General features: G+C 43.8%; 1 protein-coding gene across 4 annotated transcripts in view; it reads left to right on the forward strand.

Moving 5' to 3' along the window:
• The first annotated feature begins 11,561 nt into the window (after positions 1-11,561).
• The window catches only part of USP25 (ubiquitin specific peptidase 25), a 92,563-nt gene continuing 79,313 nt past the window's right edge, over positions 11,562-24,811 (forward strand). For 3 of the 4 annotated variants that reach the window (XR_003990104.1, XM_030476686.1, XM_030476683.1), the window contains exon 1: positions 11,562-11,852. Coding sequence is in view for 2 of the 4 variants with exons in the window: in XM_030476686.1 (XP_030332546.1) it covers positions 11,808-11,852 (45 nt within the window). In the remaining 2 variants the exon portion in view is untranslated. The remainder of the gene's footprint in view (positions 11,853-24,811) is intronic. The other variant, XM_030476685.1, reaches the window with a different exon arrangement.

Raw genomic sequence — 24,811 nt, forward strand, 5'->3', positions numbered from 1 at the left:
ACAGGGGAAAAGGAAATGGACAATGGATAAAATGATAAAGATTTTTGGCATCTAATGGAGAGAGAAATGCCAATGAAATATGAACACAAAAGTCTTGCTGAAACCTAAAAATGACATGCGGTATGTTAGATCATAATTTTCCTTCTCTGTCATGTCTCTTGCCCTATTAATCCAGCTACATACACCACATTTGATGTGTTCTCATTATGCTTCTATTCCTTCCTATTACCCGATATGAACTAGGAGACTTACCATGGCTTCCCCTGGAGCCCGCAAAGCTGGAGTATCCATGTTTTGTGCCATGAGCAGTTTTCAGAGAGTTACCATCGGTCTAGCTTACAGTAGTGTGCAGCCCTCTCTTGGCAAGTGCACTAGCTAGCACGCACGTTGGCACCGTGGGGTCCTGAGGCCGTGATGCTGCCTGCAGTTCCTGGCCTCTCTGTGCTGTGTAAACATGTCCATTGTCTTTAATGATCTCAGCTGCTGACCCTGACGCAGAACAACAGAACTTGGAGGCTGCCTTTTGCTCTCGGCTGTATGCAATAACGATGGAAAGGTTCCACCTCTACCATGGATTTAGCAGAAGGCCACCAAAACTGAAGGTGGTGTGAAATCATGCACTGAACTCAATGAACCAGAATTTTCCCACTGACTACTTCTGATTGGAAATAGGAGAAGTTAATGGTTTACTTCATCAAACACATATACCCTGACGCATTACAGTTGTGTATGTTCCTTGAACAATGCAGTTTGCCCGCTCTTTCTGTCCTGGGGACAAGGACAGAGACAGCCTGTCAAATTGCTCTGAGGCTGTTGAAGGCAGAACCCCTCCAGCTGTGCCGTCTGTCCTGTCCCTGCTGCGGTTGGCGTGGCAGGGTGGAGCGCCTGCACGTGTCTCAGCACAAAGTCTGCTGTCTTAGCACAAACTGGCTGTCATCAGCACTTTAAAGAAAATTGCTGGACTTTGCATCTGAGGCATGTACGCACAGCCCCAGCCAGCTCTCTTCTGCGGGGATGTTTGCCTCTGGCAAACAAGCGGTAACGAGCTGTGGAGGGCCTAGAAGCAGAATAATTATTTCTGTTCATGAGTATCCAAAGACTTGCAGACTTTTTTCCATGGATTTGCGGAAATCAATCCTTAGTCCCATTTAAATAACTACAACAGGAGGTTATTACAGACATTCTCAACTGAATGAAAATATACATGGTATGCAAGCACCGAAGATTACAAATAAATATTTTTCAAAACTGCCTGTAATTATGCAAAGTAAATTTTATGCAAGAAGTGGCGCCACCTAAATGGCAAAATAACATATGCACACGTTAGAAAAAACAGTCTTTTCAAAGGATTGCCACCATCCTGGAATAGCTTGAGTCTTCAATTACAAGTTAATCTATCCTAGTAAAATGAATTCTTTGATGTTGGGAGTGGTTCTCTGGTTTTTCAGTAGTATTCTTTCTACTCTTTTAATTCTACAGAATTACCTCCTGTATGAACACCACATGTGGCAACATGACTAGTTCTGCTGCAGCTTTCCTCATGGCAAGGTAAGAAATCTAAAGTTAGATGGCTCAGATGTAACCAAAGCTGATTTACAGCTAGAGTTTGTTAATTTTTCTCACTTTAAACTCAGATCCAAGCAGTAAGTTATGTACTGGCAACAAGACCAATACTTATGTTTTTCTCCCAGTTACCCTCTTTTCTGTGTCTCCTGGTAAGTAGAATTCGTCTTGTGGCATTGGGCTGCAGTGCTTCACTATGGACCCAGAGGAAACAGGTCTGCTCCTGCTATGTTAGTTAGTATCTGCTGTCTGCTGCTTTGCCACCATGCATGTTCTTCACGCAGCCTCTCCAGGGAGCTGGACTGCGGTTGAGAGTGCAACCGCAGTTGCTTGAAGAAGAGGAGGAGGATACAAGTTTGTAAAGGTTACAAACCTGAAGCTCCCTTACCTAGCTGGTGCAATGAGCCAGATTCTAACTGCCTACAATTTGAAAGCTTCCAGAAAGCCCATGAAAGGGCTGATATGTTGGTGCTGCTGCAGTAATAGTTGTGTCAGAACCAGAAGGTGTTGCAACTTCCTAAGCAGTAATAATAGATGGGTTGATACCATCTACTTCCTTAGTTTGTCTTTTCCTGCTTTGTCATAAGGGTGTCTGTCTAGCAGGACTAGAAAAAAGAAGACAGTGAAGTTTTAAAGGATTTGCAATTGTAAGCAGCTGAGAAGGAAATGAGTACTAATTCTTGTCAGAAGCAGACTACTAAGCTGCAGGCTGAGTGACGACCTGTGGGTCCAAGCTCCGCTATAGAGAAGTGTAGTGAGTTTGAAAGTTAAGAGTCTCAGTTGGCCTTTAGTAATTCCTCTGGTCGTCTGTGAAAGTCTTAGGGATGTGCCAGTCAATAGAGCCATATCATTCATGAATCTAAGTTTAGGTCACTCTAAAAAGCATAGCGGGCTTGGAAAAAGAAAGTTTTAATGGATCAGAAGAAGCAACATTGATTCTGAGAAAATAGATGCCTTCACCTAGGACCTTTCCAGATGAGTCCTCAAATCCATGACTGCTTTGTGCCAAAATTGACTTTATAGTCCATGAAACCTGGTCTTTGTGAACCCTAGAGCCAAAGTTTTCCTTCCACTGAATTCCCCTAGTGAAGATCCAAACTCTTGACATTGCATGACTTAATAGATACATACTTTGAATCACAAAACCTTACACAAAGATGTTTAATTGTGTATTACATTCATCCTTGTGTCTTCTCTGTGGAGACCAGAGTCTCCTAGAATATAAACCAGTTCAAATTCTCTTTTATCATACATCTGAAAGAAAACAAAGAACAACAAAAACCTCTCACACCATTTAAGATGTGTTTACCTGAACTTCTCACCTTATTACAGATACACATGTGGTGGGATGGGGAACTCTGTGTCCTGTTTGTCTTGCTTTGTCACCACGTGCATGGAACTCGTATTTCCAGTACAGCATCGTGACTTCTCTTTGACAGGCCATGAAAGTGTGTATTTGCAAAGGCTCAGAGAGCAATGGAGACACCTTGACATGGCCACTTCTACAGTTGCCATCCCTTAGTACTGTTTAGCCATACCATCTCCCAACCTTGGTTAACATAAATAGGCCAAGCCCTCAGAATTAATATGTCTGTCCCTGTTTTCTAGATGGACCACTAAACTAAATGTATGAGACTTCACCTACCTGTAATGCTGCCCAGCTACTGTCAAAAAACCTTCTTATCTGTCTCTGCCTTCATGCTTAGATAATCATTCCCTATCCTGTTCATGTGATGACTTTATTGTCTTCATTTTGTCCATTTTTATACTAAATACTTCCCTTTGGCTTTTGCCTTTGGAGTTTTGCTTGATTCATTGGCTCTCTGGAATATTATGTAGAGCTTGTTTTAAACTGCAAAGTATATGCATGTGTAGCATGCCTCAGTAAAACATACATGAACTGCTGTTCAGAGCAGCTCTCATTGTCAATTGGTACACGATGGTTCTGATGAGACCGCTGCACTCAAGTTGCCCAAAAGCATTGTCTAATGACATCACCTCAGTCCTCTCTCCATTTTGTGTCATGGATTCTTCCCTCCCTCCCCAAAATTAACCCTTGCTTTAACTGTGCAGCATGGAGCCCTTGCTAGCGTAGCACTTGCCCCTTTCTGCATGTTGAATTTCATGCCAGCAGAACTCGCCCCAAGGATGGTTTTCCTTGGTAACGTACCAAATGTGCAGTAGTGTAACAAGTTGAATGAAGTTTTGCCAACACAATACTAAATATCGTCAATGATCTTTACTCTTGTGAGACCCCACCTGCAGTACTGCATTCAGCTCTGGGGCCCCCAAAACAAGAGAGACATGGACCTCAATGTTGGAGTGAGTCCAGAGGAGGACCACAAAGATGGTCAAAGGGCTGGAGCACCTCTCCTACGAAGACAGGCTGAGAGAGCTGGGGTTGTTCAGCATGGAGAAGAGAAGGCTCGGGGGAAACCTTATAGCAGTCTTCCGGTACCTAAAGGGGGCCTACAGAAATGCTGGCGAGGGACTTTTTACAAGGGCATGTAGTGATAGGACAAGGGGGAATGGCTTTAAACTGAAAGAGGATAGCCTCAGATTAGATACTAGGAAGAAGCTCTTTACTGTGATGGTGGTGAGACACTGGCACAAAGAAGCTGTGGAAGTTCAAGGCCAGGTTGGACACGGCTTTGAGCAACCTGGTCTAGTGGAAGGTGTCCCTGCCTATGGTAGGGGGATTGGAACTGGATGATCTTTAAGTTCCTTTCCAACCCAAAACATTCTATGATTTTATGAATGTCCCCACTGAGAAGCAAGTGCCACTGCGGATCATTTCTCAAACAGTGTGACTAACACAATTTATGACCCTATCGCATCTCATCAGGCTCCTGTTTATCTAATGTGTCACCCTTTAAGTCTTATGTTTCACCCCAGCTGTCCATGTTTTAACATTTAAGGGCTTTGCGACTGCTGTGTCTGATACTATAGTAGTGAAGGTCACTAAGCTGACTTTACTATTAGGTGGGTTTCATTTTTATACCAAACGTGATGAGGAAGAGTCACAGTGAAGTGTGTTGACAGGATCAGCTTTAAATGTTGTATGTATTAAATGACTTTGCTTTCAGTTGAGTGTCTCAGTACAAGCAGGACTGGAAATCTCATTATAATATATAAAGTGACAGATTTTGTGGTGCCAGCTGTGCTCTTGGAGCCCAATATTGTCCCTCATATGAATACACAGAGAGTATAGTTGCACATTCATTTAGAGGTTGGCCTACAGCTGTGTCTAGAGTGCCCACTGACAACAGCCACACACTACCCTCAGTGCTTCTCTGAGTGGTTAATAACAATAAGGGGGACTTAAAGTGCCATTTTATATAAAATTAAAACTTTTATTATTTATTTCTGCTAGGTAAACCCCCCCCCCCCCAAAATTAGTTATTAAAATTTTAACTTTTTAATCACTCAAATGAACCGGTTAAAACAAGTCAAATATGCAGGTGAAATGGTCTGCAACTGTCAGAATTATTTTGTAAAACCTTGATGAAGCAGGCTAGTTGGTAAAAACCATGACAAGAAGAGAAAACAAAATACTTTTTGTTGTCTCAGATGCCTTGTGATTTACAAAACTGCTATTGTCGCAGTCAGTGAATGTGGCCAAATGCCGTGGATCACTGAAATAACATGGAGAATACATTATTTTTTGCCAAAAAATATTTTAGAAATAATTATTTTCTACATACAGGTAAAAAAAAAAATGGCACGAGGCTGACAAGGCACATATGTCAGTCATGTTTCACATTTACTTGAAGTTTTACAAATAATATCTTACAATCGGTAACAAGATACAAAGCAAACTGACACTTACTTAAGAAAATGAAGGACACATGGTCCCATGACTGGATATAAGAGAGAGAAAACCTCTCAGATAATGTAAAATAAGCAAGGAATAGTTCAATCTGAGAAATTACTACACCTGCTACTTAGTAGTTTTGTGTGATCCAGCCTAAGAAGTATGAAGATTAAAACAGAAAGCTACCTGTGTACAGCTGGGTTAACTCAAAATGAAGATCTAAAAGCAAAAAAAAAAAAATGCAAATGCAAACGCAGACTCCCACCTAAATTTTTAGACAAACGTATTTTCTTTGGTCAAGTTCCCTAAGTGCTGGGGAAGCTGTCTTTCTGCGTCTGTGCTTCCATCCTGCTAGGGCTGAGTGCCTAGAAACATTCCCTAAAAGGGAAGCAGTGGTATTCCCCAGTTCATCTGACCTGAGCCCACTTGCTAGCTATGCTTTGAGCACGCTGATGGGAATGAATCAACATGACACACAGCAGCCTTGGGTGCTTACATTTAAAGACACAGCCAGTGAGGGAGGCGGTAATGATGTTTGTTCCTTATTTAATCTCCTTGTGCTTAGAGTACTCTCCCAGGAGATGGAAGATTTGGGTGCTGTGTCCTCCTACGTCAGGGGATTGGTGTCAACATTCCCCTCATTCCAGAGGAGCAGCCAGAAAACGAGGCTGTAGTCCATGCTGCAATAGGGAAGTGGCGTGGTTGGATCTGAGCAAGAATCATTAAGCTTCAGTTGTGAAACATAAATCCTTATCTAAAGCACCTTCCCACCTGTTCAAAAGTAGTTTCCCACTTCGCAATACGGGTAGGATATTAGGCACATGCTTCTTTCAGCAATTAGAGCAAGTCGTAGGTTGCTGGATGTTGTAGATCTAGCTTGCAGCATCCAAGTCCCTTCCACACCTAGGGCAGGGAGCCTAGGTAACCTGCTGAGGGGATTTGGTATTACCCTAAGAATTCAATACCTGAAGCCTAAATGAAATAATGCACTTCAGTGGTCCGCGTCCTTTTATTTCTCTGAGTAGCAGTTTATGGGTGACTAGGAAAGCATAAAGAAATGACAGAAGCAAAAAAAAATTGTACTAGTCGCATTAGCTTTGCGTTCTATCTGTGGATTACAGGATACTAATTGGAGAGCAACCTTGTTTATCCCCATAGACCATCAGATGTGAGGTCATTGGCTAACAAAGCAATTGTCTGTCATTATTTAATTAAAGAAGAGTGCATGCATGGACATGACTGCACACATGGGAAACTTGTCCAGGAGGTATGATAGGCTATCATCATGGTCAACGACCATCTGCTTGAACAGAAAGCAAGAAATGACTGAGCAGATGAATGGAAGACAAGAATGTGACTTTTTACTTTGCAGGAAGTTCTCCCATTTGAAAAATATATCTATATATACAAAATAAAGATAAAAAAAAACCCCAACTCTATCAAATTTTCTGCAGAACTGGCTTCATTACTTTTGAATCCAAAATAAGTTGTTTAGATGTTGAATATCCAATGTTACACACATGATGCTAAAAATTGTAGAAGTTTGAACTGAAATAGTTTAAAAATAAACATTGCAAATAATCTCTAGGTGGAGTCTAAAACAGAGGGAGTGCTAACTGCTATTTTACCTAAAAGGAAATTCAGTGGCGCTAGTGATTTGTTGTGAAACATGCTCCTTTAAATGAGTTACCTTTTTCAATGAGAGAATGAAGTATTCTGGGGAAAAGTTCTGAAACTTTCTACTCCTTGATAAGTGGTGGGTAATGCCTATTGGAAGGACTTGTTTTCATTGTTGAAGCTCTAAATTACCTTCAGCCACATACGAAAAAGCTTTTTTTCCTCTCAGGAAAGCTGTGTGAAATAATATGTGATCAATGCACAAGTGTGGTCAAGAAAGTAAATAAAACGTGAAGATGGCTAAGGTTAAATGTAAGGCACATGAATGTGGTTCTCAGAGAACCCATAATTCCTGTGGAATTCTGCTGTGGTTACATGGACTCAGTACTCTAAATCTCAGAATTTTTACTTTGCATGTAGCACCTGCCTTTTAGAAGGCGTATGAATAGGTATCTGCTGTCAGGCAGCAACTGGAAGGTGAGGGACCTTCAATTTAAGATATATAAATGATGGACTATGAAGCTGTGTTTTGTACAGCAACAAAAACTGTATTCACATCATTTTAGTTTTACTTTTAGATTTGCAAAAGGCTTTCAGACAATGATTGCTTTCTTTCCTACGTTACAACTTTGGTTAGTTTTTGGTTTGGTTCCCTTGGGGAATAACCAACCTAAGATTTTGCAAGCACAGAAGCAATGTTTAAATGGCTACCAATGACGTAGAGAGTAATTGCCAAATTATGATTTAAAGGGTGTCATGCTTTAAAAGCTTCTTGAGTGGCAGTGGTTTTGTTTCAGGTGGCTGAACTATTTGCTGCAAAGCAAAAAGGCCTAAATGCAAGTGCTCCAAAATGGGTCTTAGAAATGTGAATCTAGAGAAACTCTTCTCAGAAGCTGTGCATCTGTAGCATTTACAGCACTTTTTAAAGCAGTGCTTTTTCATGGCAAACATGGCAGGTTACACATTTGGGAAAAGAAGACCAAGAAGTCCTGACTTGTACTTCCCCAGCTGTAACAAGTGCAGCCACAGTATAGCTAAAGCCCTAAATAAATGATGCACTTAATTAAAGACAAAAACAAGCCTATTGAAAGTGGAGGGAAATGATGAGCTATTTCTTGTTGCACATGATCTCTGTATACAATAAAACATGTGCTAAAGTGTTTTGTGGTTGGCTGGCGTTTTGTTTGCCCTTTACAAAAATGGGAAGACAAGGAGCCTAGTGAGCAGGAACAGGATTTGCATCAAGCAGGCAGGCTGCAGCTTGGAAAGGCACCATCACTTGCTGATTTAAGAAATAGGTGAAACAGAGCTCAACAGGGACCATCACTGAGCCTGTGTCACCCTCTCTTTTGGGCCTGCGCAGCTGTTCACACAGCCAGTCAGTGAACCATTTTGGGGAACTGATCCAGCAGAAGAAAACAACATGTTTAGGGGGGAGGAGTTCAGGGTGTAGTTCAGGTGGATCTCTGCCCCAGCCCTGTTGGGGAGGAGACTGTACAAATAGGGGTAACCCTGCTGAGGGGACCAGGCACCTGAAGGCAGAGGTTGTGCAATGCATTGCCAAATGTTTAACACCCAAACCCTGTAATATCATTAAAAGGTGAGGAGCAACTAAGGGGAAATATGATAAACTTCCAGAAAAAAATGTATAGCTATGCCCTAAGCTATGTATGATAGATATTAAAGGTACATTGAGGTGCATTGCCCAACTTGTAACCAACAATAAAAGCGTCAGGAAGGTATAAAAAAAGAGAAATAAATTTCAGCTCTTGAGACTCGTAAGCAAATGTCATCATGCAGCCTCTGATCACTTCACTTTCTGTGCACGAGTACCATCAATAAGACTAGCAGGAAAATAGTTTCAGCTCTGGAAGCGTGACAGCTAAAGGATTGCTAGCAACAGGAGCTCAGAAATCTAAGCCTGCGGGCTTTGTTAAGGGAGCATGTCTCAGAAACAATACTTGCAAGTACTGCTCTGTAGGAGATTAGATGATACTACAGAAGTGAAAAAAAGCAAGTCTCCTATATGGTTCTTTTTGTGCTGCACCAGTGCAGGTGTGACAGCTTTTAGATTTTGAGTTGTCATGCTGAATTCTTTGCTAGCTTTGAACAAAACTCATCTGGGCTCCAGTCAATGGGAATTGAAGGCAGAAAAGGAAGGAAGGGTGAAACCAAACAATTTCTGAAACAGTAGTTTCTTACAATATTATAGACACTAAGGAATACTAATATAATGAAGTCAAGAGCTCTTTCTAAATTGTCGACCTGACAAAATCATGTTTTCTGATTAGGTACAAATTCCAGTCTTGTGCTTAGTGTACTTCATATAGAGCTTGTGCTGCAAACGGAACATGAAACTCGGTTTCCAGCAACACCATATGTATGACAGAATCCTAATTTGCATGGCTACGGTTCAGACTATGTCAGTATTTCAATGATGAATCCCTGTCTCGGGAGTGGATTGCTCAGCCTTTTCTTATTTTAAAGAAAGTGAGGAAGGGGAGGAGCCCTTAAAGTGATTTTTTTTTTAGGGGGGTGGTGGAGGAAAAGAATTTAATGCAAGATGATACTTTGTCATCCTATCCCAATTTGAAGCAAATTGGACAAAAAGTAAAATTTTTTTCCAACACCTTTTTTGGACACACTCTATCTGTCAGGGAAGCTATTCTATTGAGTTGAATGAAACAGAGAGAACTTGAAAAAATTGTTGCAAATGTAAGTTTTTTAATGCTGCATTGAAGCAAATATTTTCAAATAATGTGAACAATGAGCAGCTTTGATGAAAATTATCTGCACACAAATAGTGCAGCATATGTCAAGAACACAGTGTAGAAGCTGTAAAACTGTATGAGAAAAAGCATGACTCTGTATTGGAAGAGGACAAGAGGAACTGGTCTAGCACTCCAGCGCAGCAGTCCTGCAGAAAAATTTTCCTTAAAACCCCCCAAACTGCTACTGTTATCTTTCTTACACGTAGCCACCAGTCTGAGCAGAGATATTTTCTGCTCTTATCCCCAGGAAAGTAATTTGCAAGCCATTTCTGATCTCACTATATTATCTGAGTAGTTTCTTGTCTTTTGCACTATAAATTCTTTGGGAAAATTAATTTTAAAATCCGCCTTGTATACTGCAGCATAGAAGGCAAAAACCATTAAAACTGATACAATCTAAGAGCAACAAACTTTAGAAAGGCAAATACTGAGCAAACTGCAACATCTGCACAGAAGCTGCAGTGGAATAAGGCAGTGTTTGTAGGTTCTCACAAGCTGTGCTCGTGCTGTCCTTTAAACCCAAACTCTTCCAGCGATGTTATTACTTAATCTCAGGTTTAAAAAGATTCATACTCTACTGTGGGGCGAGGGGGGAACTGAATTACAGAGTTGTAAATGCTCAGGCTCTGTGTTGACAGACGAGTAGTAGCCACAATTCATTTGGTTGCATTAGGCTTCCAGCTCAGCGTTTTTAGGTACTTGGAGCCATCAGAACGTGCGGGTCTCTTCGGCTTTCCCTACAGACCAAGCTTCACTGGCTGGAGACACGTAACTGAGGTGCAGCTCTCACGTACCGTGCAGGCACTCAAAAGGTGGGGTGGGCTTCTCTGCTGCCGTTCACCTCCTTCTGTCCAAACGCATTTTGGGCGGCTCAGCGCCCCCGGGACTCTACCAGGCTGCGTTTCCCCTGCCTATGCCGATGCCCAAAGCCGAGTGCTTTCCTTCCCTGCCCTTGACTCCCCAGAGCGGAGTGACTGAGTGACAATTGCTTTCCTCATACTCGTTACCTGCGATGCCAAAATTCAGTGTGGCTTGCCGAGACCCGAAACCCTCCCTATACTTTAATCAGCAGTGAAACAGTTAAGGACGTTCCCGTTTAAGCTGAGTACCATCACGTCCCGGCTCACCCAGATAAACCTAAGTGGGGAGGGAAAGATCCGTAACTTCAAGCACCGTTTGGTGCCGAGGTTTGTGGTCCACACGAGCAACCAGCGCTGGAATTGCCCAGCAGTTTCCTGCAGACGCCCCGGGAAGCCCCGGGTTCCTGCAGGCGAGGCACGCCGGTGGCTGTCACACCGCAGGCAGAAGCCCGCAGCCAGCCCACACCGCACCGCAGCGGGACCGAGGCGCTCTCGGTTTCGCCGGCGCCCCGGCCAGACGGCGGCTCCCCCGGGCGGCCGCTGCAGAGCGGGGGAAAGTCCGCTTTCCCCCGGGACGCAGCGCGGAGAGCTGCCCCGGCGAGGGGCGGAGGGGCGCCTGTACTCAGCGGAGGACGCGGGGTCCCTCCCCGCGGAGCAGGGCGGCTCAAGGGCCCAGTTGCGCCCGATGGGGCCACAGCCAGGCCGGCGCTGTCCCGCCAAGATGGAGGCGGCCGGTGCAAATACGGCGGGAATGGGCAGGGCAGCGGCGGGCCGAGAGAAGGGGGCGGCTGTGGCGGGGAGGGTGGGGGGGCTCCGCTCGGGGCAGGTGCGCGGGGCGGCGCCGCCGGGGAACCGCTGCCAAGCGGTGGCGGTGGCCGTGGCCGAGCCGAGGGCGGGGCTGGCGGCGCGCTCGGCGCTCCGGGCACGCTGGGCGGTGGCAGGGGCGGCCGCGCTGGGAGTGACAGCGGGGCCTGAGCGGAGGCGCGCTGCCCCATGCCGGCCGCCCGCCTCGGCGGCCCGCCCGCCTGGCGGTGACTCGGGCTCCCCCTCCCGCCCCTCCTCCTCCTCCACCGCCGCCGCCTCCCGCTCCGCTCGCCCAGCCCGGGCCCGGCCCAGCCGCTGCTGCACGGCGCCGCCGCCGCCCGCCGAGCTCGGGGCGCAGCCGGGAGCCGCGCGGGGGCCATGACGGTGGAGCAGAACGTGCTGCAGCCCGGCGGCGCCGCCAAGGTGAGATACCGCCACGGCCCTGCGCTGCCTGCCCGCCCGCTGCGCCAGGGCCCGGCCTGAGAGCCGGCTGCGCGCCCCTTGCCGCGTCCCTGCCCGCCGGCCTCGCCGGGCCTGGCCCCTGCCCTCTCCCGGAGCTGGGGCCGCTTCTTTCCTGCGCGGCCCCCGTAACCGGTCCCCGCCCCGCCGGCAACTTTTCCCCCCTGCAGCGGGGCCGCAGCCTCCCCATCCCCCGCCGCCTCCCGGCCCTGTGGGAGGCTTCCCCCGGTCGGGGGTATGGAGGGTGGGGGGGGCGCCCCTCCACGCGCCGCGGCCTCCCCTCGTCCCCGCCGCCTCAGCCCTGGGCTGGGGCCGGGGTGACCGCGGAGCCGCCGGGGGGGCGCGGCTGGGCAGCGGGGGCCTCCGCCACCCCGGCCGCGGGTCGGGTCAGCTCTGCACGGGGCTTGGTTTTCTCCCTTTCTGTGCCCTGCCGCTGCCCGGGCGGGCGGGCAGCCCCGCGCTGAGACGGCGCCGGGGCTCCGGGCGGGCCTGTTGCACTTACAGAGCTGCCAGGTAGAGCAGCAGGACGGGGGGGTGTCCTGCCCGAGCCCCCCGGCGCGGTGCGGGCCGTGTGCCGGGAGGTGGATGCTACACATGCACGGCGTGACCCTGCTGCGCCGGCATCCGTGCCTGCGAAAGGTGAACGCTATTTCCAGCGAGTGACACACGGCTCGCCGCCACGCTCTGCTACTGGGGTGAAGTGGTGCTGGATTTAGGGGCTCGTATTAACGGGTATTGTGAAATGGGGTTCAGCGAATGGCAGCGTTCGTGAATGTTTTACTGAGCACCAGGAGTTGGTGGAAAACGTTTCCCCGTCCTTTTTTTTAGGACACCTTCTAAAGCTTTTTTTTGCTTAAAGTGAACTGAACTGGCAAGAGAAAAAGAAGCCTAAAATTAAATCACAGTGCTTTTAAAATTGTCTTTTATTTTTTAAAGGTAGCCGTTGCTGGTTAGTGCAACTGTTCTAGTTCATGGTATGACTGCCTCCTCTTCTCTATGTATATATTTTTATGGCCTGTGATGCTTTTACAAGAGGATAAAAGTATACATGCTTTGGTATAATCAATGCTGAAGCTAAATGGCTCCAGCTGTAAGTGTGGACAGTGGGAATGCAGTGATTAAGGTATAATTGGTTAAAGTGGTACAACTTAAGCTCAAGAAGCTCATTTGGAGGAAGAGGCATGTCTCGCCAAGCTGCTATCCTAGTTGGAAGTAGTTAGCACTGATTGTGGCCTCTTCAGCAGGAAGGCAGGGGTTGAACGCACTAATTTTGTTGCTGGATTCCTCAGTGTTTTCGGTTAGGGTGTGCTAACAGGCTGGAGTAGCAGAGTTTTGCTGCCAAGTCCCATGCTATGTGTCTGTCTTCTGAGTTTACCAACTTCATTTGTTGCTGCTGTGCACCTGTCAGCTGTAGTAAGCAATATTATCTTTTATGAAACCTGTTGTTGATGATTTACTTACATATCCCTTAATGATCACATCAGATACTCTGTTACTTAATACCTGGTAGACACTGATCAGAGCTGCCTGTTGCACTTTCTGTCAATAATCTCGAAGAAGAAATGTTACAGCTTTAGCTAAACTACTGCTTGCAGGTCAGTAGGTCAGCATTACTTTAGTTTCAAATTGAGGATAAGCCTAAAGGGTGGTTGGAAATTGATTGTTAGATCACCTAGTAGTCCATACTGCAGTGAAAAAGGAAATTAGCAATAACTCTAAACTTGTAATCAGCATCTGTGGATGATGTTTTTTTCATGGAAGGGATTTTCTTTTTTATTTCTGTTGAATCATTTTTTTATTATCTGAAACTCCTTGTTACCTATTTTATCCCTGATTGCATTGGGGGGGGTGGGGGAGAGAAAGAGGGAGAGGAAGGGAGTCCAATCTTGAGAATGTTTTGCAAAACAAATTATCTGACTCCAAAGTGAGTATCTCATTGCCTAGTGAGACTAATGAATAGCTAACTAGATGACAAACTTTAGCATTGTTCGGCTTATTTGCATGTAAGAAGAAAAATTGTCAAGGTAGAGCGGGCTGATGCGTGGTTGAAAGGTGGAGAGGTTACCATACCATCATCTTCCCTCAAAAGAAGACAATCCCATGCTCCACAAATAATGAGTTTGTTCTGGAGACCTCAAAGTTTGTTATGATTGTTTTCTGTTAGTGTGAAGAAACCACATACAAGCAGAAATGTGTTGGATTTCCAAGAGATGCTTGAGTCATCAGCATACCTTATGCAGAACTGCGGTTCCCAACATTGTTCATCAGATGTTTTCTTACTGTCATACAGGAAGTATGTGTCAAACTTCAGCAGTACTTGGAGATGTAGGTTTGTATTAATAAATGCTCTAACTACAAACAGACCGTTTCCCACTGAAGCTATCTTTAGTTCATTGTGTAGTTAAAGCATCTGGTTTGGGTCAAAAGATATTTCTTCTTTCATGTTTACTGGTCATCTTGACTCCTAGCTAAAACTTGTAATTTATCTCCTGGAGCAAATAATTAATCGTTTCTCTCATGCTCACAGCTCTTGTGTGCTTCTCTAACGTCATTAGGTGTCTGTAGGTTATCCGTGATGTTCGTATTACGATTAAAGCATGTGAATAAAGGTAAATGTCCTGGGAAGTTAAAAAAAGTAGTTTCTCATTTTGTCGTATCTGTATTTCTGTCTAGTAAAATCCTTTTTGTCAGGCATTTTGCTGCTGAAGAGCTAAGGCATGTGTGTTGTAGGGTTCCTTGGGGGCAGCTTGAGCCGGTGCACGTGTACGTCGGTCTTCCTCCCAGAGGAAGACTGTCCCAGGCTGCCCCTGATGCTGTCCAGACCCTTCCCTCAGCCCATGTCCCTTACTTAGTGGGTTCAGCAACAGGGGCTGGGGTGGATGCTGATTTTGCTAGGAGTTGGAAGAAGCGATGTGGAGAGGTCATATCATACGTGTTTCGGCAATGTCTCAGCTCTAATAATTGTCATGATGGTCATCTTGGAACAGCAGATTGAAGAAGCTGGGTTTTAAAGGGTGACGCTTAGCTGGCCTCTCATCAGTGTGTGTTATCAAGTTCTGCTGCTTCTGGAGAGAGACAAGCCAAGTGTTGGTTGATACATGGATTTAAAGTCTGGTTTATCTGGCTTTTGATTTCCCACACCCACTATTATTGCAGACCTATGATTCAGCAGCATGTTGGCAGTGTAATCGCAGGAATAGTAGAATAAAGTTAGGTGTGTCAGCTCAGCTTGTTTAGTTTTTGGGGGTTTGTTTTGTTTTTAAAGCAGCACAAACCTTTACAGATATTTACCACTTGAAATAATACCTGCCTTAAAGCAAGGTCTGACATTACTTATTTCCTCTCCCTTGCTCCTTTTAGTAGTAGTAGTAGTGAGAAAATTGTACTAGCTCAGGTGTGTGCTTCTGCTCTGCTCATCCCATGTATTTGAGGTATTTAATACTGAAAAATTTAGCTGATAATGTGGTACTGACTGCTGTTCTTGCCTGAAAGTAATAGCTACTGCTTAATACTGCAGTAGTTGTTCATATGAAATATGATAGTCATATGTCTCCAACAGTCGAAATAGGGATGTTGATGCAGTCCTGAATGGCAGGAGGTGATCACAAAGAATACCTACTGAGGACTTGGTATGCAAGGAAGGTATTTTGGGAGTCGTGCTCATTTTTTTTTTTTTTTTTCCCATCTCAATAGGTGGCAACCTTCTAAGGGTACAGCCTTTAAAATCTTTCTGTTGCAGTCAGTTGAGTCCAGGGTTGCCTGACTGACCATTTGCCTGGTGGAATCAGGAGGCTCCAGGCTCCTGCTCTCATTGCACGGCCAGAGCCTCTCTTGCCTGTGAGCAGCATGCAGGTGTAGTCCTGTACCTGAGAAGTGCGCTCTGGTTCCTCTAATGAGGATGGGTTACATATCTCCCTCTTAACGGGCTGTCTGTGTTTAGATTGTGTGATGTGCAGGTGGGCTTGAATATATGGGGCTATACCTGCTTCTGCTGGTATGGTTATTGAAAGCTTTATTAAGTCTTTTGTCCAGGATGAGCAGAATAACCAGACTGGTTTACCGAAAGTGTTTGCACCAACTGCCAAGTAATTTGAAAAATTATTTGAAGTGCTATGGAGTTAAGCTTTTAGATATACACATCTTGTAGTAAACTATTTAAAAAAAAGAGTTCATAAAAGGCGTTTGTATTACTTGTAGTTATGCCTTCTACATAGATTCTTGTTTGTGTTTTCTGAAAGGTAGAGCAAGGTGCAAAGGTCAGGGATTCAGAGTAATGTTGAAAGCCCTTATCATGCTGGTATGCTGAATGCCTCTGGTTTTGTGAACATTCTGATGGATTTTGCTGGGAGGGTGGGGGGGTGGTTAGGTTTGGTGGTAGGTGTTTTTTGGGTTTTTTTTTTTCAGTACCTATGCAATCCTGCTGAATCTTGGATTTTTTTTTTTTTTTATTGGTATGATATGAATATGCACCTTTCCAAAACCTTTAATAGCAGTTTAAAACCTATTGCATTCTAGTAAACCTTTCAAAAAACTTCAGTAATTATTTTGATTGTGGTATCAGGAGTTGACAACGATAGTGCAACCATGAGCGTCTTTGTAAAATAATGTATTTAAGTATATTTTGATTCACGCCTTAAGAGAGAACTACCACTTCAGAATATGAAAATGTAAAGTTTATACATTTTCCTGTTCACCTTTTGTAATATTATTTAGAAATATGTTTAGTACTTCCTAAGAAAAAGATTTTTAGGATAACCTTGTGTCTACAGCTATTAGGAGCAGCAGCCGCAAAAGATGACAAAACCCATCAGCTTCCTTGAAAAGGTCAAAACCATGTCTCAAAATAGAAAAATATTTCACATTTTTAGAAGTGCTTTGTAAAGACAAGTGGGAGGATAATTGAACGGTTGTTTTTCTTGCACTCTTATGCCTGAAAAGATAGGTTAAGGCAGGAAGCAGCATCAGTAATCCTGTGAATTTGGTTGATGTTCATGGACTTCTGTAACTGAAGATGAATGATAGAATGAAAGATGTGATTTCTGTTCTGCTTTTGGTTAAATCTTCTTTTCTGTCTGGCTGAAGAATCTCCCTACATGTCAACAGTCTGATTATTCAGTCAGCGAGGAGCTGGCTCCATAACTTCGGCGATGTGAGTGGTTGGGTTGAGGGAAGTCCTGGATGCAGGCAGGGTGCAGTAGCCAAGTTGTCAAATCGGCCCCATGCCCCGGCTTACTTGGAGGCTGCCTTCTCAGGCGGGGCCGAGATCTTTGCAGAGCTGGCTGGGACGTGTCTAACCCTCGTACGTCATCTGTGCCAGGAGTTGTTTGGGGTGCTGCATCAGTCACTTTGTCCCAGCTGTTGCTGGCAGTGCCAGTGACGGGGGGATTATCGAGGTGCCCACTGGTACTGCTAGGGTTCCTTAATGTTTTATTGCTCTTTGCTTTCTCTAGTGAAGGAGCTGATTTGCAATTCCCAGCTGGTCACCTGGCAAAAGCTAAGAGTCAAATGTGACATTCCTGATACTCCTTAGCATAAAAAGTAAACAAAAAGCCTAAGAGCTGTGTCTTCACTTACATGTTTTCACGTAGGACTCAATTCCTTTAAGGGTCTGACTTTTTGGTTTTGTTTGTTTGTTTTTCTTTATTACTGGCTTCTTGTGCTTCTTATGGAGCAGAGCTCTTAAAATTCTCTGTGTGTGTTGCCAGGACCTGGACTGAGACAGGAAAGTCTTTTCTGCTTTCACTGATGAGGAAAGCCACATGTGTGGGAGCAGCTTTGCTGGGAAATGAAAGTATCCTGAGCGCTTTCACTTTCTAATTCTTTTGTCATAACCAGTGTGATTATGTAAGGGCGGGGAAGGTTGTGTTGGCTCTCAGTGAAGGTTTGCTCTGTGTCTGTTACCAATGTAATGATGTGATGGTCTTTAGCAGTAGATAGACACTTGCAATTTCAGCTTCTCACCAGGGGGCTGTTGACTCGTACGTGGGATAGCAGTGTAGCATCACAATCCAAATAGCAAGCCAGAGTAATGTAGGAGAGGCTGTTGTGACAATGTATTTCAGAATGACTTTATGAGTTCAGGGTAGACTTCAGTCTTTTTTTTTTTCCCAGTTAGGAAATAAAGACCACTTCTGTTTGCTGGTGATTGCACTTCATCAGTTGGGGTGCTGTTAAAGAAGTCGACATCTGCAAGAGTAGAAAATACTTGACTGAAGTGAGTGTTAGCTCAGATGCACCAGTTAAGTGAAACTAATATAACTCGCATGTGACTTCCGCCAGAGAGCGAAGCGTGCAGTAGGTGGGGTGGTAACTCCTCCTGCTCACTTGGGGGCTGTGAGATGTGCCAAGTTCTAGTTAATGAGTGGTCAAGTATAATTAATAGGGAAAAGCTAGTACTGTGAGTCGCAATAGTTGCATGTAAAACTATGTAAAGTTGAAAATTCCAATAAATTCTTCATCTTTTTTATTATTAAAAAGGGAGAAAATACCATGGCAAAGTGGTATAAAGCTGTGAGGCTGAAGTGGAGATGAGGTGGTGAGATGCTTTGCTGCTGAATAGGATAGTGGGGGCATGCCTTGCATGTTGGTACAAAGTCAGGGCTTCATGCCAAGTAAAAGGAAATACTTTTTCCTGTTTCCTGCATCAGGTTGGCAAATGGCATCTCTTGCTGGTTTTCGTGAACACTTGTAACTCGTAATTTGGCAACACAGCCTTCTGAACAGTGGCTTGTCAGATTTTTTAATGTTTACTTACATTAATGCTGTGCTGAATATAAATGTTGTCAGAAGCTGTATTGTGCCAGCATACCTCAGCCAAGCTTGCAGGTAGAATGGAGAGCAGCTGTAGTGTGTGCCACAGTTGAGTACAGTCACCATCTAAAATGTTGCATTTTTACAGCATTAAAATATGTGCACTCTCATTGTATTGCAGGCTTTAGATCTCTTTACCACGAGGCTTCTTTAGGACTTCAAAACTTGGAATAAACTAAGGGTTCTATGGACCATTAACAGAACATTTCAGAAACTTCTCTTAGAGTAATCCTGTTCATACCACCTTTCAGCTCGATGTTACCATCCCAGTTTTCAGAAGTGAATAAAGGGAATGTAAGTTTGTCTCTTTGCTGCGGTGGGTTACACCTCCCTGCATGGGTATTCCAGGCAAGTACACTGGTCTGTGTGCTGGAGTAGATATGGTGGTGTGCTGCCTTCTGCTCATAGCTGCAGGGCTGTGCCTTCTGGTAGAGGGGTGGTTTTAACATACTAAACAACATAGTAGTTTTCCTGGTGAATGTGGTGCAAAATCTGTGGGTTTAGGCTTTAACATGAATGAGATGTTAAGTAATGTTTTGAGTCAGTGTTGAGATTCCGATGAAGTGCTGTGAAGGAATAATTGGATCCTAAGATGGTGTCAAGGACAGATTGATTCAAAATGTCGTGAGTAGGACATTGTGATAACTTAAGTGGTCTGCGGCAGGCTTTGTGAGGTCTCGCCTGTTTAATTATAGACTGGTTTTACATGTATTTAGTAACAACATCAGTTCCAAGCATTTGAAAATCACAATGAAATTATTTAATCTATTTAGACTCTTGCAATTTAAGAAGGCACTGATTTATTTATTTATTTTTCCAGTTAGGTTTCACAGTTTTCATTCTTTTGAAAATGTAGTTGGCTACGTGCTTTTGCTTTTCTTTGCCATAATGGAGGAAATTCAGGAGCGTGTTGAAAGCAATCAGCAAGAGAGTTTTCCTAAAACCTGATGTTACCTGATAATGAGACCTTAACAGAAACAGCACTGTTGTGAGAGGTGGCAACACTGAGTGCCCATAGTTTTAATGTAACTCTCTGAAGCCAGGGTATTGGAGAGGTGAAATCCAGAGAACGCATGATGTGGAACAGCTTTAAGGCTGGAATGCAAGTAGGTTAACTTTGGAAACATTGCCTGACACAGATTTATGTATGTAAAACACTTTTTTTTAAGGCAGCAGAAATCTTGGTATGCAAATTCTCATAGTTTTTATTCTGAGATGCACAGCTTTGACTTGATGTTTTTGTTTATAGTAGGTTTCTGAATTATTTTAACTGATGGATTCTTGCTGGAAAAAATTATACCCTGCACAACATTTCTTTTAAAATGTTTCTGTTATCAACTAATTGGCAACAGTCAAGCTTATCAAGGTTTAGGTGTCAAGCAAATGCAAATTGTGCTTAAAATATCCTTGACTAAAGCTTTCTTAGCCATCAGGTGAAAGCATATTTTTAAGCTTTACAGTAAGCATATGTAGACAGAATAATCATAGTATTTAATAAAAATTTTTCAGGGAGGCATTAGTGTTTTCAAGGCATGATCCATAGCTATTTAAATTTAATTGACACTTGTATCTTACCTTGGTCTAGTCAGAATTCATTGAAATTAATGCACATGGCATAATGGCATTATATGCCTGTCTGATTCCTTGCTACCAAGTGATGTGTTGTCATTTCACTCCTGTTGTACCCCATATTCCAGAGGGCTCACTTTAATAAAACCAGGATGTTCACTTGACATTAGAGTCCAAGTCCGAGATACAAAAGTTTTGGATTGTGAATTGTGTAGTTATATTTAATGTCATCTATTACTTCTGATGAATAGTAAATGCTAGGCTTGAGTTTGCGCATTTAAAGTTTCTGCGATAGCTGTTCTCACAGCTGTATGACTTCAAGAAAAGCCATATACCTGTGCTGAAAACTTCTGTTCTTATTCTCAGATGAAAAATTAGTCATTCTGAATTTCAGTAGAATTTCTGTTAAAAACAAAAAACCCTGAATTTAGCTGTGTTTTTACTGGGATTAAGCTGGGGGGAGAGAGGGAGGCGCTATGTGGAAGTTGAAAATTGCATTCAGTTACATTCAGGTGAATACTTTTGAGGATGCTTTAAAGTAATCAGCTGGAAAAGGCTGGGTATGCACAGGCACGTGGCATTGTTCATTCTCTTCGGAAGAGGAGGAGATGGTGAGAGCAGACTCCTACTCCACTTCCCTCTTCTGTGTGGTTTCATTTTATTCCTCTGAAAGTTAGCTGCTTTGAAAAAGAAATTTCTCCTGGGACTATGGGTGTTGGAAATGGTTTGGTGTTTTTTTTTTTTTTTTTTTTTTTAATAAAAACATTTTCCAAAGTGCTTAGGTATAAATGGCCTGGTTAGAGGACTGAATACTGTGTACTTCATTGTATCCCAGAAATCTTAGGTTATGACTGAGAAAGCATTCCTGTGTTTTGCAGATTTTAACTTTTGCTTTGTTTTGGTACAGAATCATGGGAAAATATGTAAGAGAAAGCTTTTAAGCTTGTAAATATGAATTTTTAATTTTTAATTTTTAAGTTTTTAGTTTTTAGCTTCTTTTTAAGCTAAATGGCTTTTGGGCAGCTTGCAGAATTGTTTCCCTTCTTGGTATTACTTACTTTCCCATTTGTTAGCTGCTTTTTTTCAAACTCTGCTTGTGTCTCTCATGTAACCTCTCACCTGTTTGAGGACCATGCCCTTTTCATTTAGAGACTTTCCCACTACCGTTTTGTTTCCTTACATTAGAACCTTTTAATTGTTTGATGGTAGTAATTGGCAAGCTTTTTTAATTCAGGCACCTAAGCTTATAACTCTCTTAAGTTTGTTTGGTTTTGTTTTTGTTTTTTGTTTTTTGGTTTTGTTTTTTTTTTTTAATGAGGTACTAGAATTAAGTCTTCTCTTTCTCACTGTATTCCTTTACTTGTTTGGAAATTAAAAAATAACCAACCTCTTACTGATAACTTTTAAAAGTTCATTCTAGTCTTGCATGTGTTTTATGGGTCTTGGTGCTGAAAGCCACAGAGCATCACTTGAGACTACCTTGGCTGGACCAGGAGAGGTGGTAGATACACCATCCTGGAGACATTCAAGGCCAGGCTGGATGTGGTTCTGGGCAACCTGATCTAGTTGAAGGTATCCCTGCTCATTGCAGGGGGGTTGGACTAGATGATCTTTGAAGGTCTCTTCCAACCCAAACTATTCTATGGTAATTGTTCCCTTGTCTGAAGCTGACTGGGCTATTCTTTGGCTGCAGTCTTCTGCTCTACTGGGTAACCTCTGGTAAAGATAGACAGATTTCCCCATCATCACCAACTCCAGCTCTTACTAAGTTGGCATGTTGCCTTGAAGCTTTTTCTGTAGGTGATTTAAAGATGACTGGTAAATGTGCCACCTACTTCCCTGTGCTCAGTGGAGGTGTGTATGCAGTGTACAGACTCTGGTGCTTTGATACAGACCAGGGAAGGAGTTTGAAACTGCCTGCTGTCCCCAGCAAAGATGCCACAGACTCTATTGCTTTGTGACCTTGCTGAGTAGAAAAGGATTGAAGATTTTGCTATTGGAGTTTATTATCTCTATTGGACGGGGAATGTGTTGGCATAATACTGCTGCTAGGAAGGCAGCACAGAATTTTAATTTGTTGTTTCAAATTACTTTTCAAAAATGTGAACTACTTAGAGGAGCCTTTCACACCCTCTCACTCAGGTCAGCCTACAAATTTCAGGTAGTGAAGGATGGTAGAAAGTCACCAGTGGTGATACACCACACCACCACCGAGGCAAGGAAGACAGGGCTGAATTAGAACAAACTGGGGTCATAAACTAAAGTTGTCATAAGTTTCTTAAGACCATGTCCTAACGTATTAAAATATAACACATTCAGTTTTCCGTGGGAGCTGAGGCAAATGTGTGTTTCAGTGTAAAGTAATTAAAAATCCATTAAAAACAAACAAAACCCCAAACTAGCTCCAGACAAACAACCCAAACTAACAAAACACAACAAACAAAGATTCTCAATGTTATATTTTTTCTTCTTGGAAGAAAGCAGCCTAGAGTATTTCAGTTGCCCTTTGTGGAATGCACTGCTGAATTTACAATTGAATTTCTTCAGTTTTGAGGTAGTACAATTATATTCTGATCATTGGTAGAAATCACAACACATCTTTAAATACTATAATATCTCTGTTGTTTTTGAGGTTCATTTTAATTCTAGTGTCATCTGCATCCATTGAGGTTATTACCTAATGCAAGTGAAAGCTGCTTGCTGACCTTCACAGGCCAACAGCCTGTGGTGTTGCAGCAGCCTTTCTGCCGGGATGCGGCACGTGCCAGCGGCTTCCTGGCGTTTCACCCAGAATAGGCTGGAACTGCTGTCAGAAACCTGTCACCTTGCAGGCAACCTGTTAATACTGCCCCAGATTTTGGGTGACTGATGTTATCTGTAGGCTCGTTCTTCTGCAGAGAACTAACAATGTGTGTCTCTTCATAGGACTTATTTTTAAATGATTAATAGGGGGCAGGATAAGCTATTAAATAGTTATACTGAATGCTGCAAATAACAGTACATGACTTTTCTGATGGAATTTCCTCTTGTAATGCACCTTGGATTAAAAGTTGGGGGGGGTGTGTGGTGTGTGTGTGAGTTCACCATTGTAAGACCTCACTGGAGTGGGGTGGAGATGCTCCCCTCTGCTCTTCTTCCACAGCCCCCTGTGGTGTTTGAACCTAATTTCTTCTGGACCGTGGAGTGGGCAGGAGCAGGCAGCGCCATCGGGATCTGCATGCTGGCCGGATGGAGAGCCGGGGGTGTACTGGGGGTGTCGGGGAGGGGCCCTGGGTTGAGGCTGAGCTGCTGGAGGTGGCCTTGGGGTTGCTTGGGCTGTTGCTCTCGAGAGACAGGAGGGCCAGCTTGCCTGGGTACATGCATACTCTGATCACAAGGCCCGTTTCCTTAGGAAATCAATTTAATAATTTTTTTTAATCGGACTAAATGGAAAAGCCTTTATTGAAAGGCTTTCTGTTATTGTATTTTTTTCCCCTTCCTATTCAAAGCAGACAGCTGAGCTCTTTTCCCAAATGTGTCGCTGCTATTTAATACTGTGGACTCTTTGTAATACAGACCTGTCTTATAAAGTGCAGTGTAACTTTTATCTAGGATTTCTTTTTACTAGGATTGCTGTACTGTTCTGAAATTTGTGTGGAAAAATTGTTTATGAAATCTGCCCTGGTATTGCTTACCTAGGGCATGTGGTGGAGTTGTTCAAGAGGATGTGGGATCTCTGATACCTGTGCCATTAACAGTTGGAGTAAATGAAATCTTTCTGGTTGTGAACACCTAAACCAGGGAGTAAAGAACAGCATATGGGGTTTCAGCTCTTGCAGGGGACAGGCCTGAAAGCATGCATTCGTATGGTGTGCAGCTTTGACCAACAAGAAACTACCAGGAGCATCAGATCCATTACTGTATGAATTTTATATTAATCTCTTTTTGCAGGAAGTTTTCTGCAATAATGCCTAAGTAGGTCAAGGACTGCGGAAGGCTTTTTCCCCCTTCAGTTTCTTTCATGCGATAAAACCAGGATTAAAATAAAGGCAGTGAAACAATTCATTCTCATGAGGCTGCTGCTCCACAACAATTTAATCCAGTGGAATTAGGTGCAGCCTTGGTCTTGTCCTCTCCCTTGTCCCACCCCTGGCTCTTGCTAAGTCAGCAGGAAATTAATTAAAAGCAAAGAGCATCTTTCTGATGGTTTATTGAAAGCCTGGGCTGGCTTGCCAGGGGTTCATGTAAGTGGCAGTGCTGGCTCAAGGGGTGGAGTGGCTTGTGGCCAGAGCGGGTGGTGTGTGGCAACACCAGCCTAGGCTGGCCAGCCCTGGCAGGAGCTGCAGCTTTGGAAGGACAGCTGGCTGGTCAGAAGCAGCCTCGGGTCTGACAGCCCCTTCGAACTGTATTGTTTGCAGGTATTGCAGAGGCTGGGATCCCACCAATCTGAGGATGCTTGCAGTTTACAGAGTTGGTCTGCTTGTTCATAGAATTCTTCTTGTTATAATGGCAGAGTGAGGAGAACGCAGGGGCTAGCTTGATGTGGTTTTTTGGGAGCTCTTCTG

Source organism: Strigops habroptila, chromosome 2, assembly GCF_004027225.2.
Source record: "Strigops habroptila isolate Jane chromosome 2, bStrHab1.2.pri, whole genome shotgun sequence".
Lineage (NCBI taxonomy): Eukaryota > Metazoa > Chordata > Aves > Psittaciformes > Psittacidae > Strigops > Strigops habroptila.